The 23,632-nt window shown below is 44.5% G+C and overlaps 1 protein-coding gene across 3 annotated transcripts in view; it reads left to right on the plus strand.

The window, feature by feature from the left end:
• The window catches only part of PIK3AP1 (phosphoinositide-3-kinase adaptor protein 1), a 96,076-nt gene that overhangs the window by 56,651 nt on the left and 15,793 nt on the right, over positions 1-23,632 (plus strand). For all 3 annotated transcript variants that reach the window (XM_081074536.1, XM_081074538.1, XM_081074537.1), the window contains 6 exons: positions 397-586; positions 10,190-10,285; positions 12,584-12,778; positions 16,087-16,152; positions 17,556-17,761; positions 19,119-19,191. In XM_081074536.1, the coding sequence (XP_080930662.1) occupies positions 397-586; positions 10,190-10,285; positions 12,584-12,778; positions 16,087-16,152; positions 17,556-17,761; positions 19,119-19,191 (826 nt within the window). The remainder of the gene's footprint in view (positions 1-396; positions 587-10,189; positions 10,286-12,583; positions 12,779-16,086; positions 16,153-17,555; positions 17,762-19,118; positions 19,192-23,632) is intronic.

The following is a 23,632-nucleotide window of genomic DNA, read 5'->3' on the forward strand; positions in this document are numbered from 1 at the left end:
GGAGCGCAAGGCTCATAATACCAGCATGGGCCAGGGAGCTGTGTCCTACACAACTAGACTGAGAAACAATGGCTTGAACCGGAGTGAGGGATGGAGGGTGACGGGATGGAGAGGCGGAAGAAGTGGGGGGAAAAAAAGAAAGGTGAAAATTTGTATCTTCTGGTCATTGGACGTTTATCGAGTGTATGACTCTGCTTAGTGTTCGGGTAAGAAACAAAACATAAAACAAACACAAAGAGACTTGGAGCCTGGCCTCAAGAAGCTTTCAGTCTGGTGGGAAATAAATATAGATGTACATACACAGAGAATCCTTTACTTTGCCTGCCACAGGCCCATTCAGGGGCCTAACTCTGCCCAGAAAGCCAGGGTGTCTCAGTGTGCCTATGTCTCTTTCAGGAAACTGTGGACATGCTGAAGAGTCACATTAAAGAGGAACTGATGCAAGGGGAGGAGGCTGATGCTGTGTATGAGTCCATGGCCCACGTTTCCACAGACCTGCTCATGAAATGCTCCCTCAACCCTGGTTGTGACGAGGAGCTGTACGAGTCCATGGCTGCCTTCTCCCCAGCTGCCACTGAAGACCTATGTAAGTAGCACAGCCCAGTTCTGCTTCATCTTTTTGCTGACAGCTTTCCTTATTCTGGTATATGGCAGGGGGTGGGGAAGGAGGAGGGGAAGTCCCTACTTAACCCCACATTACCCCTGAGAAGTGAAGATCCTGTTTTACACAAAGTTAGATCTGTCACCATGTGCTGTGACAAGCAGAATCCTTCTCCAAACTTCCTCTGCTATGACTACTATGTGACTGGAGAGTTTAAGCAACGGCCTGGAAGTCAGAGCTGATGAAGACATTGCCTTGTTATCCGAGAAACTAAATCAGTCGTTTTCAACCTTGTCAGTCCCAATAGGCCTTTTTTTTTTTTGTAGCAAACCATTGGCCATGCTCCCCTTACTATGCCGATCATGAGATTTATATGTAATCTCACTTACCTACATCTGAAATTTTTAGAAATCAAATATACACCCTAACTAAAGTATAAAAGAGAACTATAAATGTAAAAGAGAACTAACATAAAAAAGAGGAGAGGAAATTTTCAGCCATGCCTGCACATGAGGACACAATGAAATAGTTAGATGCAGACAGCTGCACTCAGAATCACTGCCAATGTCATGGCCTCAAATGCTGACCGAGACATATCTGTTGTACTGGGGACTTGGGTCCCACCAATAACGTTGGCATCAGTGCCTGGATTTTCCTAAATGGTGAACAAAAATGGTGAACAATTCTTTACACTCTCCTCTCTATTTTCATAGTAATTGAACTCCTGGAAAATTCAGTGTATATTAAAACAATGCAAAAATACAAATTGTGTTTATATATGAATTCATTTAGTTTCCAGGCTCAGAAAATTATAAGCAGGTTTTGTTTTTAAATGGTAACCTGATTTTATTGGATTAATATAGAATAAACTTATTTCTAAAATATCATATTTCCAGGACATGATTTTTCTTGTAAATTGCATAACAAATTTTACTCATTTTTGGTTATATATATTTTTCCAATTGCAAAAGCAATACATTCTTACAAAAACTTGAAACAAAATGGAAATACATACTTGAGTAATTAAAAGTCCACATGACTCTAACCACCCAACCAATATATTACACCAAATATTGTAATAGTTTGGTGATTTGTTCATATTTTTCTTTGTACCTTCTGCTATTAAATGAAAAAATATATACACATACCTATACATATACCCAGAGATGTACAAACACACATTTGTGTAAATTTGTATCATAAGCGTTTTTTTATCTATATGTATGCCTAAGGAAATATTTAAAAGCCATGAGAGACATGGCTACCCTCTTCATTGTGCAGGGCTGTCGGACACATTGCAGTTGTCTAGCATCTTTCTCCCTTGTCCTGCTACATGCCAGTAGTGTCCGTCCATCAGGGTGACAACCCAAAACACTCTCATAGATTTTCCAACCTCCCCCTAGAGGGCAGTGCTGCTCCCCTTGAGAACCACTGGCCTAAGTTCTATTATATTTCAAGTGCACGTATCAAGGTTGAAGCAGGAGGACCACACAGTCGGCCCTCTAAGAGCCTTCTTGGTATGTTACCAGCATTTACTATCAGATGCTAAGCACTCTGAAACTGCCTAGGACTTAGCTCTCCTTCCCTCTGATCTAATTAATAGATTCAAGAAAGACGAGGCAGAGTACATATCAACATTATCAGCTTTATTGATGGAGGGCTTTCTGGAATGGACTAGATTGAGTATTGCCAACTTGCAGCCCGAGAAGAAGACAGCAGGGCCCTGGACCCCAGGGAGGTGGGCCTGATTTTCCTATCGATGAATGGAAAAGCAGACACTGAGGAGGTGCCTTGGAACAGGAAGTGTGGGCACATCAGGGTGCCAGAGGTGCCCTGACACCAGCAGCACCTTTGACGCTGCAACCCCAGCACCTGAAAGGTGCGGTCCAGTGGTTGTTTGGTGCCTGCCAGTCAGATCAGCTGCTCCTTTGAGGGAGCGCGGAAAAAGAGGGAAAGCGGTAGAAGCTGTCTTCCAGCACCTAACTGGGAGGACTGGAAGTGCTGGCAGAAGCTCTTCCTGAAAGAGCTGTGACCCCGCAGGGAGGTGAGGAGAGAAGGTGTCATCCCCACTGTCCAAATCCTCTATCTCACTAAATCCTTAAAGCAACTGTACAAGCATGCTTTTATTAACCTGGACTTCACAAATGAGAAAACTGAGGCACAAAGAGGTTACACAAATTTCCCGAAGTCTCACAGCTAGTAAGTAATAGAGCTCAGATTTGAACCCAGGTCTCTCTGTCTCTAGGACTATATTCTTTATTCTGTGCCAGAACTTGCCATCTAGCACCACAAATTTTAGTCCTGGTTTCTTTCAGAAAAACTGTTTTAGCGGCGGCAGCCCTACTTCCTTTTTCTGCAGCCCAGATATTAGCTCACATAACAGCCTCTGGCGCCCCCTACCCTTGCACATCCTTATACCCAACAAGCATTTCTGGAGCATCTACCATGTTTCAGCTACTTGCCTCTCCTGGGTACTGGGGGAGACAAAAGGGGGCCAAGACAGTCCTTTCCAATCTGGAACAGAGATCCCTTCACAAAAGAACATTTGGAGAATAACTGGTAGCCACTTGAGAAGCCAGAGACCAGTCATTATTCTGCCCTTGTGACCTTACTGTGAGACAATTGAACAATTGAGGAATCCCCCACTTTGCCGGCAGAGAGTTGACAGCGAACCTTAACACCTGCTGTCCCCTTGAGTGCTCCACCATATGAAATCCCCCACCACATCAGTAGAAAGCTTCGGGGAATGTGAAAGACAGCCATCCTGTTACTCCTCACAGCAGGAACAGTGAGCCTCTCCAACACTTCCCAAGGAGGTGGAATACCATGGAGCTGGCCTGGTTTGTGGCCAGTTGGTAACTTGTAAAGTTACTTGGGGTCAGGGGAATTCTGGTTACTATGGAACTAGAAAAAGGCCACTGAAGGAGAGGCTGTAGAATTTGGCTGCTTTATTAGGGTTGGGGACCGAAAACCTAGGGCATTTTTCATTTGTTGTTTCCATATAAACTTTGAGTTTTCCGATTCTAGGCATGACTTGGTGTGTGTTTCCATCTCTGTGGTTTACTCTTGAGAATGACCACTCACCCACTGGCCCAGAAGAAGCAGCAACTTGTACCTGGGGAAGAACTATTCGTTTTACTGCCAACGACTCTCTAGCGGAGAAGGCAGCTTAGTTCATAAATAAGGAGGAGAAACTGACAAATCTAGGATCCATATTTTCAACATGACCCGACACATTAGTAACTCGGGACATCTGCCAGTTCTTTCACGTCAACAGATACTTTTGACATATATTATCTCCTCTGATCGTCCTTGGGCTTGGTAGATAGAATCGTCTCTATTTTACAGGGGAGAGAACCAAGGCTCCAAGATTCAGTAACTTATTTAAGTCCCATCGAGGGAGAACTGGGTCAGGAATCTGGGCCTGCAGATTCTCAGGGGACAAGTCTGTCTGCTCCCCCACTGTGACAAAAGACTCTCCTAGCCTGCCCTTCTTCTGGGGTCTGCGTTTGCCAGTCCTAGGATGGACACTTAGACAGGAAGTACTTCTAAATGTCTAAGTAGCTGAATTTATCAGTGCCACCTTTGTCAGCATTCAACCCCAGGGGCTGAAAGTAAACATATTAAGGTCTATCGTGTTCACTCACCCACTCACTCATTTCATTCACTTGCTCTCAGGACAAACATGGAGTGCACGCTTTAGGTCAGCTTCTTACCACTGCTTTGGAGGTCACCTAATCGTGTTGGGACAAATCTGCCTCTGTCTGACTTGAGTTTGAATAAGGGAATGTAACGAGGCTCCCTTCTCCAAAGGGAATCTGAGACAACCACAAAGTAGGAAAGTTGTCACGGAAATTCCCAGTGTTGAATGATGGGAGGCTTGCAAGCAACATTGGGTTCTGACCTTGAGATTTTATAATTCCATTCCAAGTTTTTCTTCTTCTGAACTGGTGTGAATGCACGTCCAAAAGCACAGACACACACATGCACACGCAAACGCACCCACAGCCCTCACACACTTGGTCTTCAGTTTAGATAATACTGCCATCAGGTGGTAACTACAGGCCTTTGTTATCAGACTTGCAACTTTGCTTCCAATTTTCTTGAGAATTTTTTGTTCAAGATCCCACACATTGAAACCATCGCCATCCTCACCTTACTATATAAGAAATAAATGTCTTTATTAAGGCTTATGCAAACATTAAATAAAACTCAAGGTACACCTCTCTTTGGGTGTTTTCACAATCTTCTGATCTTTTTCTCATTTAGTTCTTGTCCCCCTGACCTTGCGTTCAGAGAATGATACGGCGGACCTAGTGGTTCTCTGACTTAGGTGATATATTTCGTGTGGAAAGCCTCACCCAAGGACTGGTCACTTCCCTGAGGCTCTGGGTGCTGAGGCCTCAGGAGCCATTTCTGGGAGGCCCTTGTCTGGCTGTTTCCAACGTAATCTGCTTGTGAATTTAGCTTTGCTTAAATATCTCGGAGGTTTGTCTTCCATAGGAGAAAGAAGCACAAGGAGAAAGGTGTAATATCTCCTACTAGAAACTGTAAACTCACGTGAGTCACTAATCCATGCCAGACCAAAGGCTGCTCTGCTTCAGATCACTCCTGCCTTGAATTTCTCTCTTGCATCCCTGCTCCCTCCACCTGGTTCCGTGGCTCAAGTTTGTATATGGCAGAGAACTGACTTAGCTCTTAGCAACCTCCTTGGTAACTGATATTTTTGTAACACATCATCTCCAGCAGTGTTTTCTTCACCTGAACTCTCTGATTCAGCCCCTTTCTACGAGCTGGATTCCTTCAGAGCTGGGGGCACAATTGGGTACAGTAAAGGGCCTTGCAGCCCAGCCGTGTCAGGTCTGAGCGTAGCTGAAGGAGCATTTGCAAGCAAAATTGTCAAGTTACTGATTTGCTTCTGGAACATGCTGCCTTCCCTGTCTGCATCCTTTTTTGTCAAGAGTGTCCCTCCCTGTGGCCACTGAGTCTCAGGCATCCTTCTGCTTCCCATCTTGGGAAGACTCTAGCTAATAGATCCAAGAAATGCTTTAGGGGCAGTGGGGCAGGGTGCAAGGCATGAGGTCTTACCAGCAAGGCACTCGTTCTTAGTTAGGCAGGGCTGTTCCTGTCGTGTCCAGGGCTGAAACTGACCCAGCGGGGTGAAGGAAGGCTCAGGGCGCTTTCTGACCTCTATTGCTTTTTGCCCCACCAGATGGACCAGAACTGTGTTGGGGACATAGGCACTTAGTGAAAGCATGTTGGGTGGAATGTTTTAAAGTTAACAAGATAAAATCCCCACCACGAACAGCAGTCTTGCTCCCCTCTGGACCTGCACAGCTGTGGGTCACACTTTTCTTGGGGCACTGCATGCAAATCACTGTGCACTCTGCTCATGTACACGTTTCTCAGGTAACCTCCTCCTGCCTCAGGATGCGTGGACCATCCACAGTGCTGTATACAAGAGGTGTTCAACTGGTTTTTGAATTTCAGAGTGCCATAAAATAAGGAGCGGTCCTAGATTTTGTGATGTGGAGCAGTTTGTTGATGTTCCCGTGAAAAGACTTCACTTTCCCCGAGCGGTGGTAGTGAGACATCTATTAGATGTCCCTGACGGGGTGTGGGACATCTCAGGGTGGTGCTAGCTCCTTGCTGCTCCAAGCTGCCTTTTCTTTCATGTCTCCATACATTTGCTTGTGTTGCTTCTGCTGCCTGAGTTGCCCTTCTTTTCTCTCAGCTTGAGAAATGCCCAGATTCTTTCACAAAACCCAAACACCGCCATACCATGTATTGACTTGTTTATTCCGCATTAATTTGTTTATTCACATATTCATTCAACAATATTTATCGAATTCCTCGAGTGTGTAAGTCATGTGCCAGGTGACCAAGAGTCAGTAAACAAGCCAGAATGATCCCTGCCTTTCAGAGCTTCTCTTCTAGAAGTAGAGCTGGATATTACACAAAAATACTAGCTGAATATATAACTACAAACCGTGACAGTGCCATGGAGGAAAGGCTATTGTGGCAGCTACAAATGGGGAGAATAGGGTGTGTGTGTTTGACTTTGCAAGTCATGGTACCCTGCACCTCCCCATGAACTCATCCTGTAGACTGATTTCTACAGGGCAGAGGTACTTGCCCTGTGCTTGCCAGGGGTACTGTATTGAGGTATTTGTTGTCTGCATAAGAAATCCACAAAACTTGTTGCTTCTCCTAACCCTTTCATTTGTAGCCCCTTCTTTTTCATTGCCAATGAGTCCTTAGCCCCTCTCATTTGAGACTGCCATTCTTTCTGTCTGTCTCTGCTTCTTTTTGTCTGTTTTGTTCTCTTTCTGTGTATCTCTCGGTCTCTCCCTTACCCCAGCTCCCCACGCCTCCTCCCTCTTTCTGTCTCTCTCTTTCTGCATCTGTGTGACTCTCACTCCTTTTCTCTTCATCTCTCTCTCTCTCCTTCCCATCACTTCTCCATTAGGGTATGGAAGGCTGGATGTTCTCATTGACATGGTCAATCAAAGCATCCATCCCACCGGAGTGCAAGTAGAACCAATCAGGTTTCAGGTTACCTTCAAAGGTCTGATCATGCTGCTTCTGGCTCGGAGGCTCTCTTTTGGCCACAAATATACTTGCTGAAACAAAATTCTTTTGGCCTGCTTTCAGGGTTTGAAAGCCTTTGCAGAAGAATAGTCTCCCAGTATCTGACATTTTACTGTATTATGTACTCAGATTAGGTTTTATATTAAATTAACAACACATAGTCTGGATGGAGTTTCCACTGCAGTAAGTGATCTAGATTTATGTCCCATGGGGCGTATCGTATGGGCTTCTTCACAAATTCATGACTGCTCTTGACTCACTCCCTAATTAAGTGCCTGCTTGGGCTTTCTCTCATCTGTTCAAGCTTCTTTCTTCCCAGAAATGGGTGCTTTCTGACTGACTCCTTAAATAAGGTGTAGCGTAACTCTGCAGCTGCCTCTTCCCAGAGAAGACTGGCCTCAGAGTCTCCTTGTTTTTTTTTTCTTTTCCTTCCCTTTGAAAGAACTTTGCACTTTCTCCTTAGACCAGCAGGTTTCAGTGCATTTCAGTTTGTTTTTAACTGACAAGTGGTGAAGGAATCTGAAGTACAAACCCTGAGCATCCAAGGTTATTGTTCCGCTTTCCTTCACAGAGTGTCCCTTGTCCCTTTACCTCCAGAATTTTCTGTGCATTTCAGTCACTTGTGTGTTACTCACTCTATGCCTGGGTTGTACATACACACGAGGTTGTCAAATTTAGAGGGTCTTATCACTCACTAACTCCAAGCAATTGGGAATTTTTCTTTTCCTTATTATTACAAAAGTAGTATCTGCCACTCCTAGAACTTACTGCTGATATAAGTATGGCAATAATATTTAAAAAAATATTTCATGTGCCAGTGTCACTTAGCTGGTGTCAAGTGCTTGGGGTGCTGTGTTGAGAAGGACTCCGAAGCCAGAATGCTATGATGGCTTGATGATATTTGCCTTGATTTGGAATAGGGACACGGAGACCAATGTGCTTGCTGTTCCTGGTCTAATTCAGAGATGATTATGTTCAATTCAGGACAACAACAGTGATTTTATTTAAAATATAAATGGAAAGAAAATCATTCTTAGGTAACTTTATTTCAGGTAGTACATCCAGAGACTCAGGGGAGGCTGGAGCCCCACATCAGGCCAGGACTGCTGAGTCCCTGTGTGGACACGACGGCTTGTTGAGTGTGCCCTAATCCCTGCGCCCTACTCCCCTCACCAGCCCAGGATAGGAAAGAAATTCACGGCAGACTGACTATACTGATATTTTGTCCCACTCGTGGTAGGCAGAATAATGTCCCTGATCTGTGAATATGCTCGATTCCATGGCAAAGGGGAATTAAAGTTGCAGATGGAATTAAGGTTGCTAATGAGCTGGCCTTACGGGGAATATCCTGGATTATTGGGGTGGGCCCGGTATAATCACAGAGTCCTTAAAAATGGAAGAAGAAATCAGAGGACAGACCAGAGATGGCACCATGAGTAGAAATCAGTTCAGCCAAGCTTTCAGCCCAACATTGCTGGCTGTGAAGATGGAGGAAGAGGGCCCCAGTACCAAGGAATGAAGGTGTCCTCTAGAAGCTGGAAAGGGCAAGAAGACAGATCCTCCCTCAGCACCCTCAGAAAGGAACGTAGTCCTGCCAAAACCTTGATTTTGGCCCAGTAAGACCCATTTCAGACCTCTGAACTATAGAACTGTAAGATAATAAATTTATGTTGTTTTAAGCCACCAAGTTTGCGGTTATTTGTTACATCAGCAATAGAAAACCAATATACTATGTAGGTTACCCCGATATAATGATAATGATAATCATTAATATTTAGTGCCTGGCACTGTTGATAAGCATTTTATAATAATCATTGTCACAGTTGGCTCATTCAGTCTTCCTGTAAGGTAGGTACTGTTGTTTATCCCCACTTTACAGATGGAGATCTAGGTGCTCCGTAATATTAGATAGCTTGCCCAAGGATGCAGAGCTAGCAAGAGCCAGAGCCAGGACTTGAACCCAGGTCACTGAGATACCAAAGTTCACATCTCATTCACAAGCCTCAGGCTCATTCCTGGACCACCATATCAAAAGGTCTAGATATGTTCATGTAAATTGGAAAGAATGGGCTTAATTTTTAAAATATATAACCATGACATTGTTTATATATAGCAGCAAAAAATAATAATTGGAAGCAGGATCAAAAAACAATAGATAAATTGTGGTTAATGTAAACAATGGAACATGATGCAACAACAGTTTAGAAGAATGTATTGCAGCCACTTCTATCAACATAGGACCATCTCAGAATCATAATCAGTACCATCTCTAAAACATAACAAGAAGTCTATTTTTAGGTCACCTATGTAATTGGTGGTATATAAGGAGGAAGCACATTGACCTTTGGCTTTCACTGTTAAGCACAAATCCATGGAGTCCAAAACTGTGGGTGAAAACCATTCAATTACCACAGCAGATTCTACTCAATCGCGAGTAACCAACAGTGCCCCATTACTTGATAACTCTGAAATACGTGTTTTGGGAACAAAATATCAGCCTTGTGTGAAGAGTAGAGCTCTGATATTATCAAGAGGTTGTATTCACTAAGTCATATCACACAATCACTGGGGACTCATTTGCTTAGGCAGAATATGTAGTTTGAAGTTGAGTAGTATACTTTGAGGGGAAAAAAGATTTGAATCTAATCATTATACACAAATATACTGTTTCCTTACTACTTTGATCATTGGGGACCAGTTAAATATCGCATTTCTCAAGAGTTTGCCAGATTGTATGCTCTTCAACTTCAAACTACATTTATACTTTTTGAGTCCTATGGCCCAGGAAAGGACCTGAGGGTTGTGAGTGTCGCTCTCCTTTGTACTCCACACTTACTGGGTATCCTTACTGAGTGGATGGGTGCATGGATGCATTGATGGGTGGATGAATGGATTAATGAATTCTTGAATCTTTTGGTTGTCAAAACTTGTCTATCTCTAAAATCTTGCCTGTTTGGAAGAACAACTTATAACCTCTTAGTCTCCTTTTCTTTCTAGATGTTGAAATGCTACAGGCCAGTACATCTAACCCCATCCCTGGAGATAGTTTCTCTAGGACCACTAAGGACTCTATGATCCGCAAGTTTTTAGAAGGTAAGTTGCAGCTGTGAGCAGGGAAGCAAGAAGAGGGAAAGAAAAACAAATGTAAGACATTGCCTTGTTCCATATGAGGGTTTCTCCACTCAAGGAGCGGGCTGCCATGTACATGGGATATGGTGTGATTGAAGGTACTGTATAGCCCCCATAAGCTCCCCCATCAGCTTGTTACAGGGAATCCAGAAGTTTCCACCACTGCAGCTACTTATTTGCATAAACAAGTTACCTTAGGCAAGACCTCTTTTTAAATGCACGTGTTTATTTTTATTTAACTAAAATTTATTATTGAGTACTGACTATGAGCAAAGCACTATTCTGGATATTGGGTTGCAGGGACACAAAGAAAAATAAGATACAGTCAATGTCCTCAAGAGACTTTACTTTCTGGTAAAAGAGGAGAATATAGGGGAATATTACACAACTATTATTACTTGAGGCTATATTTCATAGTGGCTAAGAACATGGACCCTTATCTGTACTCAGTTCCACTCCCCCACCCCCCACCGCCCCAGTTAGCTGGAAAACCTTGGGCAAGTTTCTCAACTCTGGGTCTCAGTTTCCTCAGTTGTAAAATGAGATGTACGCATATGTTGTGAGAATTAAATGAGTTACTGTACATTAGACCTCAGAGCAGGGCCAGGCATTAAACAGCAATAAAGATTTATTATTGTTGTTTTTCTTATTGTTATTGAAGATTTCAAAGGTGGAAGTTGTTAAAATGTATGGGTAATTCCTTAACTCTGTCCAGTCATTTGTAATTTATGGTAGTGTCTGTTGATCAAATAGGTATAGAAAGGAGGGTGCTAAGAGAATAGGACTCAGGATGGGAAAAGTAGTTTTGACAGTGAAGAGCAAAAAAAAGTTGTAAGCAATGGTAGACAAATTACAGCCTGGCCAGCTGCCTGTTTTTGTTAGTAAAGTTTTATTGGAACACGCCACACCCATTCATTTAGTATTGTCTATGACCGCTTTCACACTATAAGGGCAGAATTGAGTACTTAGGTGCATGAGGGACAGGAACTATGGGAATCAGTCACTCTGTAGATAGCAGGCTGCTCTCCCAGGACTCTTCATTCTGTTAGCATCAGACAAGCCTCACCAGAACTTTGTCATGCTTTTGTACAAGATGTTCAAAGGTAAATAGATGAGGGCTTTTCCATTAGTTGGAAATTTCCCGAGGGCGGAGCCTTGGGACTGAGAATGTTCTGATGTGTTGGGACCAGCCTGGTGAGTCCTCTGGACACAGGACACAGGGAAGCCAAGAGCAGTCTTCCCACAGCTTAGAAGATGCAACGAAAAAAATTCCTGATAAATACTGGATTGGAAATCCCGTAGGAGGAAGGCCCAAGTTTTAGTTATTCCTGTATCTCAAACAGGTATATAATAAAGCTGTGTTGACTGAATGGTGCTAAGGAGAAGGAAGGGAAAGGAAAGCACCTACTATGTGCAGACATTGAGCCGGGTGCCTTCCCTTTATTATCTCATTTTGTCCTCACAGTACTCCTGTGAGTAGCTCTCCGTGGGAAATCAGGCTCAGAGAGGTTATATAACATGCCCGAGGTCACATAGCTCGCATCTGTGAGGGGCGGATGTCATACAAAACCAAGCCAAGAGGACACTGCTTGGGTCGCAGCACAGAGCATTTCAGCCTGTCACCAGCAAGGAGGCAGAGAAAACCTGAAGGCTGTGGGACTCCAGGGGCAGAGGGTGGGAGGGAAGCATCAGGTCTAAATCTTTCTGGTCGGTGGGGAACAGAGTGGGAACAAAGGTTGCAAAAGAAGACGTAAAACGTGCTGGTTAAAAAGCGCAACCTCTGGAGCCAGCTTTCTTGGGTGCCAGTCTGGTTCTAAGTGACTCTGGGCAAGTTATTTATATTTCCAAGTCCCCAGTTTCTTTATTTGCAAAATGAGAATAAGGGTTGTAGTTACTCCACAGCGTTGTTATACAAGCAAAGGAGATAATGTGGGTAATACACTTGACACAGCGCCGGCACAAAGGAAGTTCTCAGCAAGGGTTTGGGTTTGCTGTAGTCATTTTGATGCTGAGGACAAGGGTCTGTTGGTGGGGAGGACTCTGGGCCACCCTCACACTGCTGCCCAGGCCCCGGGGGGTGGTCCCACGTCTAATGGGGTGAATACCTGAATCCCAGCAGTAAAACAGATGATGGAGCCTCGTGCTCACTTCCTTTTGCTGCACTGATGGGGGCACAGGAAGGTGACGTCAGTGTGTTGTCAGTTGCTTTGCATAGGGTTCCCAGCCACCGCTTTCAATCAATTCCCTTGGCTGTGTTTCTAGGCAACAACGTGGGAATGGCCAGTTTGGAGAAGGAACTTCACTCCCTTGATCCGGACGATGTTTATCACACAGTGGATGATGACGAGGCCTTTTCCATAGACTTGGCCAACAGGCCCCCTGTCCCAGTGCCCAGGCCAGAGGCCAGTGCTCCTGGTACTCACCAGTTGCCTGACAATGAACCATACATTTCTAAAGGCAAGTATGGCAGGGAGTGATGCCCAGCGGGGTCCTCAGAGTTTCTCAGAAGGAATTCCCTGGGTCCTCCAGCTTCTGAACCATCACTCAGAGACTGTCGCTTTCTGAATGGTCTCCAGCCAACCCTAGGAAACAGAGTCAGAGCTTGGGGCAGATTTTGAAGCTAGATGAGGAACAGTGATCAGATTCAGTTCTGGCCTGCCTGGAGGCATTCCTATGCAGCATGAAGACAGAGATAAACAAGATTTCCCTCTCCTCCAGAATGCCAAAAGTCCTGCTAAATTTTTATCTCCTGAAACTCTTCTTCTTATTATTATTAATTTTTAATAGTGAACATTTATTGAAATACACCAGTAGTGCCCTATCTGGAACATATCATTTAATTTTTACAATAATCTATTAGGTAAGGACCATTATCATCCCCATTTTACAGATGAGGAAAATGGAGGCTTAAAGAGATCACTTGGTTACCATATAGCAGAGCTAGGATTAGAACTCAGGGAGTCTGACTTCACAATCCTGGCTTTTAGCCACTATGCTAGGCTGTCTACGTACCTACATTAATAAAAATTGGTGAGAATTGGGTTTTGACTTCTTCATAATGGTCCCCAGGACATCAATTAGAGACTGATAGCATTGTCAGTTTCACCATCTTTTTTTTTTTTTTTTAATTTTTTTTTAAATTAAATTTATTGGGGTGACAATTGTTAGTAAATTTACATAGATTTCAGGTGTACAATTCTGTATTACATCGTCTATAAATCCCATTGTGTGTTCACCACTCAGAGTCAGTTCTCCTTCCATCACCATATATTTGATTCCCTTTACCCTCATCACCCATCCCCCACCCCCTTACCCTCTGGTAACCACTAAATTATTGTCTGTGTTTCACCATCTTTTAGGACTTTATTGTATTAATGTGATTACAAGTACTGTAAGAGTACAAGAATGGCTAGATCTGTGTGCCTGACCTTCATTCCATTTTTAATAGTATAAGCAGGTTGTGGAAGGTGTGGCAAAAAGAGATCATAAATTGGGGGAGAGATAGCCCCAGCTAATTGGGCTGGGGTCTTCAGATGAAGTGAAGGATACTCAAGTTAAGTATGAATTTTAGACAAACAGCAAATAATTTTTTATTGTATGTCCCAAGTATTACACTCTCTTTCTGGCCTTGGTTTTGGTTAAACCTGGCAACCCTAAATTGGGCAGAAATACAGTTGAGGGATATTTTGCATTGCTACGTGCTGTCAGGCTCCTGGCTTGCCATCTCTTTGGGTGGCACTCCTTTGGCATGTGCAGCGGACACTGTTGGTGCCCTGCCCACATCCTCCTACCTCTTTACGTTTCTTTGCCCACTGGCTGGACCCTGCCTGTCAGGACCTGTGTCTCTTAGCCTGATAGCTTTTTTTGGCAGCTATAGCCACCTCTCCCCTCCTTCATGACAGGCTGGAAGAGCTGGGGGGTTAACACTCCTGGACGCAGCCCTCAACCAATGACTGATGAGCGTTGGTGGATGAGTGTCCCAGCTTACTTGCCCCTCCCCTGGGAAAATTCTGGGGTACATCTTCTATATTGCTTTCCAGAACTCCCCAGCCTGCCCACTGTGGTAGCCTATTGGATAAACCACCATTTACTGCTTTATCCACTTCCCTGTATCACCTCCATCACTTCCCACATAGACTATATGTACTTGGGTCCTGATCCCCAGGTCTGCTTCTAAGGGAATCCCAATGGAGAAGCATGCAAATATATATTAGTAATGCAGAGGGGTGAAGGAGAAGGTGTTGATGGCACAGCTCATTGTGTGGAGGCAGTTGGGAAAGGGACACAGGTGATTCCTAAGAAGTCCTGATGGACTTGCTAAGAAACTGTGGGGAGGCAAAGGGAAGGAAAGAGGCAGAAGATGACAAAAAGGGCAGTGATTGGAGGCCTGAACACCTCGGTTCATGTCCTAGCTCTTACATTTTTCAGCTGTACAGCATGGGACATTGGGTAAGTCACTTCACCCTCTTTAGCTTTAGTTTCCTCATCTATACAATGGGTATCATAATAACACACACACACACACACACATACATATATACATACATATGTATGCATATGTATGTACATATACTGTGTTTCCCTGAAAATAAGACCGGACCATCAGCTCTAATGTGTCTTTTGGAGCAAAAATTACTATAAGACTCATTCTTATTTTGCTATAATATAAGACCAGGTCTTATGTAATATAATATAAGACCGGGTCTTATATTAAAACTTTTTGCTCCAAAAGATGCATTAGAGCTGATGGTCCAGCTAGGTCTTATTTTCGGGGAAACAAGGTAATTTATATATGCACACATTGATGCATGTATCATATAGTAATACTCTGCCAGAGCCTTATTGTGAGAGTCAGGTGGGGAGCTACTTTATAAACTGTAAAGCACTGTACCCGCATCACTTGTGTTACTAGTATGCCAAGGTATTGCTGTCCTAGTGACATCAATCTCAGGGTTTAGATGTGACTAATGATAGTAAAAGCTAACATGTACTAGGCAGTATTCTAAGTGCTTTCTATGTATTAACTCATGTAATTCCCACAATAACCCAATGAGGAAGACACTATTATCATCCTCGTTCTACAGATCGGAAAAGTGAGTCAAGGAGAGTTCAAGCCTCATGTTCAGGGTCCTATGGTTCACAAGTGGCAGAGCCAGGATTTGAATCCAGGGCATCTTGTGCAGAACCCAGGGAGCCTTAACCACGATGCAGTCCTACCACTAAGTGGACATTAGTCACTTCCCAGTTTTCCTTATTAGCCTTTATGGGTCTGTCACTTAGGAGTGACTTCGTCTAATTCCCTTTGGAGCTATGCACACGTTGCACCTATTCCACCACTCCGAGTTCTGTCTTATGGCGCTTGTTGACACATTAAGTGGCACTTCCTTTGATTCTCAAGCTTCAAGATGTTCCATAGCTACCTTTAGATATTCAGAAATCCAGCCCATGTCCTTGTTCACACCACCCTTCTCTTTAATGATCTCGTAAATGCCCACCACGTCCTCTGGCTGGTTTTGTCTTTCTGGGACTGAGACCTTGTCTGTTTGGGGTCTTCATCGCATAATCCTGTAGCTTCTGCCCATTAGTTGCTCCTACTAGAGTTTTGATTTACAGAAGTGCATACAGTGGTCCAAGGTGGGAGATCATTATGATTGTTATTTTTGTGCAAGATTTTGGTAATTTTTTGGTAAATGCATAAGATATTATGAAGCCCTTTAGAAAGAAATCTGATTTGTCTTTTACCTAGAATATTCTTTATTTCACAGTTTTTGCAGAAAAGAGTCAAGAGCGGCCTGGGAATTTCTATGTTTCCTCAGAAAACATCAGGAAAGGTAAGCCGGATGTCCTCAGCTTGTATTTGTATGACCTGAACTTTCAGGTGGTAGAAGTGTTCATGTTTCAGTGATTACAGATATAACAGCAACTCCTTAGCACTGAAAAAGCTGGAGCTGTGTGAGAGTCCTGTACTGGTGAGAAAGGAAGAGAAGAGGAGATTGAATATTGTATAAATTGATCATGCCAAGGGCATTAATACACTAGAAAGTGTCTGCAACAGCAGACAAAAGCACAATCTAAACATGCAAGTCAATCTCAACAGGATGAAAGTGGCCAACTCAGCATCCAGTCTTTACCTAATGATACAGTCCCACCATGCTATTTACTTACCTTATCTGTCCTAAAGTATATATTAACTTAAATCTTATTCAAGAGATGTTTTGTCTGCCACTGGGTAACTTCTTATTTTTCCAAAAGACTTCTTAAGGAAGTTTGAGGAGACAAGTGCTCTTTTCTGATTAATTTCCTTGTGCCAAACTGAGGCATTCAGTATTAGCCCACTGAAGAGTCTTTTGCAAAGGAGCTAGGCCACCATCGAAGCATTAGAAGGCACCCCTAAGGACTTTGGTAGCAGGCGATTGGAATTAGTTTGCTTGTACATCTTGTTTTGTCCCCATACTCCGTATCTCAATACAATTAAAAGCGAACTTGAAGAGGGTAAACCTGGGAGAAAGGTGAGTGAGTGTGTGTAGACAGATGAATTGGGAAGAATAATAGATCAACTTATTTGAGGCTTTTTCGGTACCCACTGGCGAAGCCATCTCTCTTTTTTCCTTTTTGCCATCTCCCTGAATCGCAATGCCCAAATTGGGTCCTGCTGGAGAAATGTAAAATCGAGGATAACCCTGCATGAATTGAACAGTAAAATGTTAAGTTGTCCTCACATGTCCCAGTGGCCCCATCACTTCTGCAAGTAGCTTGTTCTCCACAGAACTTAGTGGCACAGCCGAGGGAGAGAGAGAGGACATTTGGCAATGTCTGGGACATTTTTGCTTGTCACAACTGAGGAAGGGGGTGCTATTGGCATCTAGTGGGTAGATGCCAGGGATGAGGCTAACCATCCCACAGTGCCCCAGACAACAGTCCCCAAACAACAAAGATGTACCCAGTCCCAAATGTCAGTAGTGCCTAGGTTGAGAAGCTGGTCTACAGGCTTCTCAGACATTCAGGCTTGGGGGATTTTGTTGACTCATCCGCAGATTTCATATCGCCCTAAAATGTTGTGACCTTGTCTGCTCTCTGATTCCATGTCGTCTCTCCTCCTTCTTGGTTCCACGTGTAATTGCTCTTTTGAGACACGTCCTCTTGAGCACATGACCAGCCTTGTTAACCCACTCATCCAGTGGGCTCTTCCCTTGGAGGTGAGAGCTGTCAAGCTGAGTTTTGTCATCCTTTCCAGAGCCTCCCGTCAGACCATGGAGGGACAGACCCCAGTCGAGTATTTATGACCCTTTTGCTGGGATGAAAACGCCAGGCCAGCGGCAGCTTATTACTCTCCAGGAGCAGGTGAAGCTGGGCATTGTCAACGTAGACGAGGCCGTGCTCCACTTCAAAGAGTGGCAGCTCAACCAGAAAAGGCGGTCTGAATCTTTTCGCTTCCAGCAGGTAACTGACTCTGGATGGAATTTGTTTCATGTTGTTTCTCTACTAGACAGCAGTGGAGGGCTGGGTCCACAGCTGCCTTGTGTATGACTGTCACTGAATGCCTGTGGCTGGGCCTGTGAACGTTTCTATGAATGTCACAGAGGTGTACCTGTCACCTCTAGTCTGTAACCACACGGCTCCCTGGCTGAGGGCTGGATGGCTTTCCTGGTTGTCGTGCGGCTAGATTTCAGGAACAAAGACTCAACTGTAAACCCTAATTCTGTGGCTGCTACTTCCCTCTGCGTGTCGCCCTATGCTTTTGCTTTTCAGCTTTTTTCTTTTCAGTGTTGTTCTCTCCACTCGTAGTGGCAAGACTCCCACAGAACTATCATGCTTTAGAACTCAAAGAGAACTTGGACAGCTCCCAAGAAATATGACTAAATGAACAAAACAAGTCATAGATATAAAAACACCCAAGTTAAAACATAAACACACACACACAACTTCCTGTGTTTCCCTGCTGCTTCCTGGACCAAGCTCAGGCTCTCGGCTACAGTCACAACCCAAACAACCTTTCCAGTCTGGCCTGGCCTCCTGTGGCTCCCTCATGTGAACCTTCTGGATGTCGGGATGTTAGTCCCTGGGATATATTCCCTAGAATGCTCAGACATTTCACTTTGAGGTAGTTGTTCATTGACCAAAATAGCAACAAATTTTAACTCTCACATGTCTATTCAATATTTATCAAATAACTGTAATAGATCAGACTGCAGGATTACAGAAAGGTACAAGACCTGGTCTTTTGCCCCTCAAGAGTTCACAGTACCTCTGAAGAGACCACACACACACACACACACACACACACACACACACACACGGCAAGGCAGCATACGTAGCCCAGTGCCAGATGGCATGGACAGTCACTGAGGATTGGAGCAGGCTTTAGGGAGAAGGCCTGGAACAGACTCACGGAGAGCAATGGATGTCCCTCAAGGTCAACGTCACAATGGTGTAAAAACACAGTCTCAGAGGCAGGAATGTGTAGGGTGTGTTTGTGAGCAGCTAACAGACTGGCTTGGCTAAGCAGTGTGCAAGGAGGAGGGCCGTGGGTTATGAGGCTGGGAAGGAGTGGGAACCAGCGGAGAGGGAAGACACAGTGTTGTGGACAGAGTGTCTTCCCTTCAGGCACAACTTCTGAGAGTACTTGGATTTCTCTGGGGGCCAATTGCAAATGCACTCAGCCTCATTTGCATGTTGGAGATGTTATTGCAACGTGATGTATCTTGCAAGCAGCATAAAATCAGAAAGAAACGCCTAATGCCTGGGGGGGGGTTTAATTTTGTTGTATACTTTCAAAACAAACTACATTTTTTTCCAGGAAAATCTTAAACGCCTAAGAGATAGCATCACCCGGAGACAGAGAGAGAAGCAAAAATCAGGAAAACAGACAGGTATGTGGCTCTCTGGGGATGATGCCTGTTGGGGACTTTGCTGTGATCTGTTGTCCTTGACTCGCCTTCTGCTGTGGGCATGTGTCACCCCGTTTACATAGCTGGGTCCCTGACTAGACTGTGAGGTCCTTTTGGGCAATGGCTTTGTCTCGTTCGTTCTGCATGTCTCGTACCTGGCACATAAGACATGTCAGCAAATGAATGAATGGATGGCTTGAACTCTGCATCTCTCTACCCTCCCACTCAAAGAGGATGCGAATGCTTGCTCTCCAGGCACCTGACTCTCCCCTTGGCCTTCCGGAAGACATGTTTTAGAAAACCCCACTTACATAGTGCCGGTTTCTGAATCAAGCAGGGAACTATCCATCCCAATTGGTATCCATTCCACGCACTGTTTCCAAAGTCCAGGACCCAGGTGTAGCAGGGCTCCTGCCATGTGTAGTGTGGATGCAATAGCAGGGCCATGAATTCGTTGTGCACACTGAGGGCCAGGCCTCTCTGCTCCCCTGACCATCTTTCCCCAGGTGCCACCACGTGGCACCATCACCCCTGAGCAAGGACTGGGCATTTTCCCACATTGCATATTCTCCCTGAGAGCCTCTGGCATGGTAGGTCTCTATGGTTTACACTTGCCAGCCTTATACCAAGAGGAGCTGGCAAGAAAAGGCTTTTAAAGGCTCTTAGACCTTGAATAGAGCCCCATTACGTAAAGAATTGAGTTTGTGTATAACTTTTATAGTGTGTCTCCAGCTGCCACGAATAGCCCGACTTCCCTGGAACCTGGTCAGGCTGGTAACACCTCAGTCTTCACACAGGACATCTTCCTGCTGCAGGCCTCTTCCTTCTCGCCTATATGAAAATTAGTAGGCTGTGAGGTCCAGCCTGGCAGCCCCTTCTCAGTGAAGCCTTCCTGGACCACTCTAGGCCATTTTGTTCCTTCCTCGTTTGAACATCTATAGAATCACTATCCCTTCCATTCCATGGCACTTTTGCTGCCTCTGATTACTTCATTCTTTCATTCAAACCACCAGCAATTCCCAGAGGGTCTGCCTCTAAAATGCATCTTAAATCTGATGACATCTGACCATCTCCCCTGCTGTAGCTACAGCCAAGCCATCATCAGCTTTTCCTGGATTAATGCAGGAGCCTCTTCAATTGTCTCCTCATGTCCATTCTTACTCCTCTACAATTAATTCTACAAACTGCCGCCTAAGACCTTTCAAAAATAAACAATCAGATCACGCCAGTTCTTTGCTCAAAACCCTCCAGGGGCTCTTATCCCATCCAGAGGAAAATCATCCTTCTCGCTGTGGCCTACAAAGCGCTACATGATCTGACCCCTGAGCTCATCCCTCACTTTGCCCCCCACTCTGTACTCTAGTCACGATGGACTCCTTTTTGTTGCTCTGTCTAGTCAAGAGCGTTCTCCCCAGGGCCTTTGCACTTGCTGTGCCCCCTCTACTTCTTTTCCCACATCTTTACTGGCTGGCTGCTTGTTATCCTTCAGAGGTTAGCTGTAAGTTCTCCTCCTCAGAGAGGCCTTCTCTGCCATTCTTTCCAGAATAGCCTTCCACCACTCACTCCCTGTTCCACTCCTTACCCTCTCTTTTCACACATACATCACTGACTGGAATTAGCTTATGTTTCTGTTCTCATGGTTATTTTCTATCCCCAGCCTCCCATCAATTGCAAGCTCTGTGAGGGCAAGAACTTGTCTGCTTTGGGCTCTACTGAATTCTCTGTATAGCACAGTACATTGACAGGGCTCAAGAAATCTTTGTTGGAATCATTGATTTCATTCATTGCACAAATGAATTTCACTTCATTCATTTCACTTAGTGAGCACCAGCCACCTTACCAAATACAGAGACCCATAAGATAGGATCTTCACCATCTGCTTCCTTATAAGTTAGTCTTTTACTTGTGTGGGGCTGGTTTTCTCAGCTATAGCCTGTCCCACAATGCCTAGCACAGTGTTTGGCATATAATACTAGCCTAGTGAATAGTAATAAGTTTGACTGTTTGGGAGAAGAGTTGTAAAGAGATTATACCCATGGCAGAAGTCAGAGAGGTCATCCTAAGATGTCTGCTTGAGTGACTGGATCTTAAATGTATGCTGCCACTAGCCAAGCTCGCACTTGTCTGCCCTCCAGGTTGAGAGGAACAAGGAGAGGAGGCAGAGAACCTGGTTCAAGATCTGCTCAGTCATCCTTGGATCAGACAATAGGACTTTAGGTGGTAAAAGGCCTGAGGAGCTTTTTAAAATTAAAGCACATAAATCCAAAGCTAGAAGCCTTGATTAAATGAAACATTTCAGGCTTTTAAATACAGGCAGCATAAGAAAGCTATGATTTGGTGATGCATGTGGTATTTGAAGACTGGGAAATCGTAGTGTAGAGTCACGTGTGCTCAGTAGCCTGGGCTTCAGAACCAGGCCTACCTGTGTCATCACACCTGTACCACCCACCCAGCCTCTGCCTGGTGCCACTGGAGATATTGGAGCAAGACATACATGCATGCTGAGGAGTAGAGAGGTACAGGCATGGTCCCTGGGGCCAGCAGGGTTGGGGTCAAGTTCCTGCCCACTGCTCACCCCTTACCAGCTGGGAACAATGGGCAAAATACTTCACCAGACAGAGCCTCAGTCATCGTCTGCAAAACGGCACAAATAAAAGTACCGACCCCATTAGGGTAGCTGTGAGGATGGAACAAGTTAGGGTATAACCGGGGTTTAGCACAGTGCCTGGCACATGGCAACACTCGACAAAATGCCCGCACAGCAGCTGGCATTCTCTCAGGCAGGGCCTCCCAGGGAGAGTGCTCTGGGCTGCTACTTACAGTTTTACTGACATGGAATCACGGTTTTGAAACATAGTACAAAATTCACCCAAGGCGAATTAGTCACCAAATAAATGATACTCACGAGTGCCTGTAGTCTAAATTAGAATGGTCAACGTCTAAATTTTCCCAAAGGAACATGGTTTAATGCCCTTCCTTCCCTCCCCGCCACTCCCCCTACTCCTCAAGAACCAGACCCTCTGACTAGGAATTTTTTGGGGGGGCGGAGGGCCTAGGTAGTTTTACTTTTTTATATCAGCGGCTTTAATTCATGTCATAACTATTAAAATATTAAACTTGACATAATTTGACACTGAGTAAGAACAGCTGGTGACTGTGAGCAGTCCACGTGGGGAGAACGTTCTTACCTGTCAATCTCGAGAGTCCCTCATTTTTTTTTTTTATTGTGGTAGAATATACATAACGTAAAATTTACCATTGGACCTAAATGTACAATTCAGTGGCCTTAAGTACTCACAGTATCATGCAGCCGTTACCACTATTCATTTCTAGAATTTTTTCTTCCCTGACAAGGATTTCAGAGCGAGTAACAGATGGGGGAGATGACCCCTGTAGTAGGGATGGGGAAGTGAGAGGGAAGAGTAGGTGGGTTGCAAAGTGCAGTTACCATTGTAGAGACCGGAGCTCCCTGGAGACTCTGAGAACCAATGGAGAACACTCTGGAAGAGATATTCCCTTTCAGGGGAAAGAGACCTGGCTCATTTAGACACTGACTCCCATGTTTTTGCTTGAGGCCTGCTAGGGGAGAGGCGCTTGTAATCTGGCTACCAGAGAAAGCCTAAGGCAGTTGGAAGTTGGACCCTGTACTGTCTGGTGAGGCCCAAGGGCTTCAGAGCATCTGCCAAAGAGAAAGCATCGTTTATGGCTGAGTAAATATAATCTATTAGTTAACTCCATAAAACTCGATTGTGTATTTAGTGAAATACCAACTGATAATTGCCTGTTTGGGGTATTTTTCCCACTGAGGTGCCTCAGTGTTGCTGCATGCATGCTTGTGGGGGTAAAGAGTTGGAATGGAGGTTGGGGGAGCAGATTAGGATTGGGACAGGGTTTGGGGCCACTTACTCTGTTTCAACCGTGGCAGCGCCTTTTAAAAAAAATCTGTTTTCTACATTGAGCTTCTGTTTTCAGTAGAAGAAAGAATTCTGCTTCGCAAAAAAACATTTGAAAACCATTGGCACAGGATAACATCGATCTGTAGGAAAATTAGAGTTGATGGATGGCATTTCTGTTTAAAGGACCTTTTCCAGGGATGGAATCCACTCTAAACACAAGGACAGCCTCTATTCATGTAGAAACCTCATTTGCCTTAGAAAAGAAAAACAATGTTCATTTTTCTTTAATTTGGGTTAGCACACCAAGGATAATTAAAAAGTAAGAATCTGTTCATAATAACATGCCAGTCTTTTTTCAGTCCTAGGGAGCTGTTTGGCTCTTCCTGGATGGTACAGAGCGTTGGTGGTGTAGGAAATCAGAGCAGGGCTGACGTGACTTGTTGAATGCCCAGCCCCACAGAGAAGACAATCAATATTTATGTTCTGGGTGTGTCTGTGGCCAGTGTGGGGCAGGACCAAGAGCAGCA

Source organism: Rhinolophus hipposideros (assembly GCF_964194185.1).
Source record: "Rhinolophus hipposideros genome assembly, chromosome: 15".
NCBI lineage: Eukaryota > Metazoa > Chordata > Mammalia > Chiroptera > Rhinolophidae > Rhinolophus > Rhinolophus hipposideros.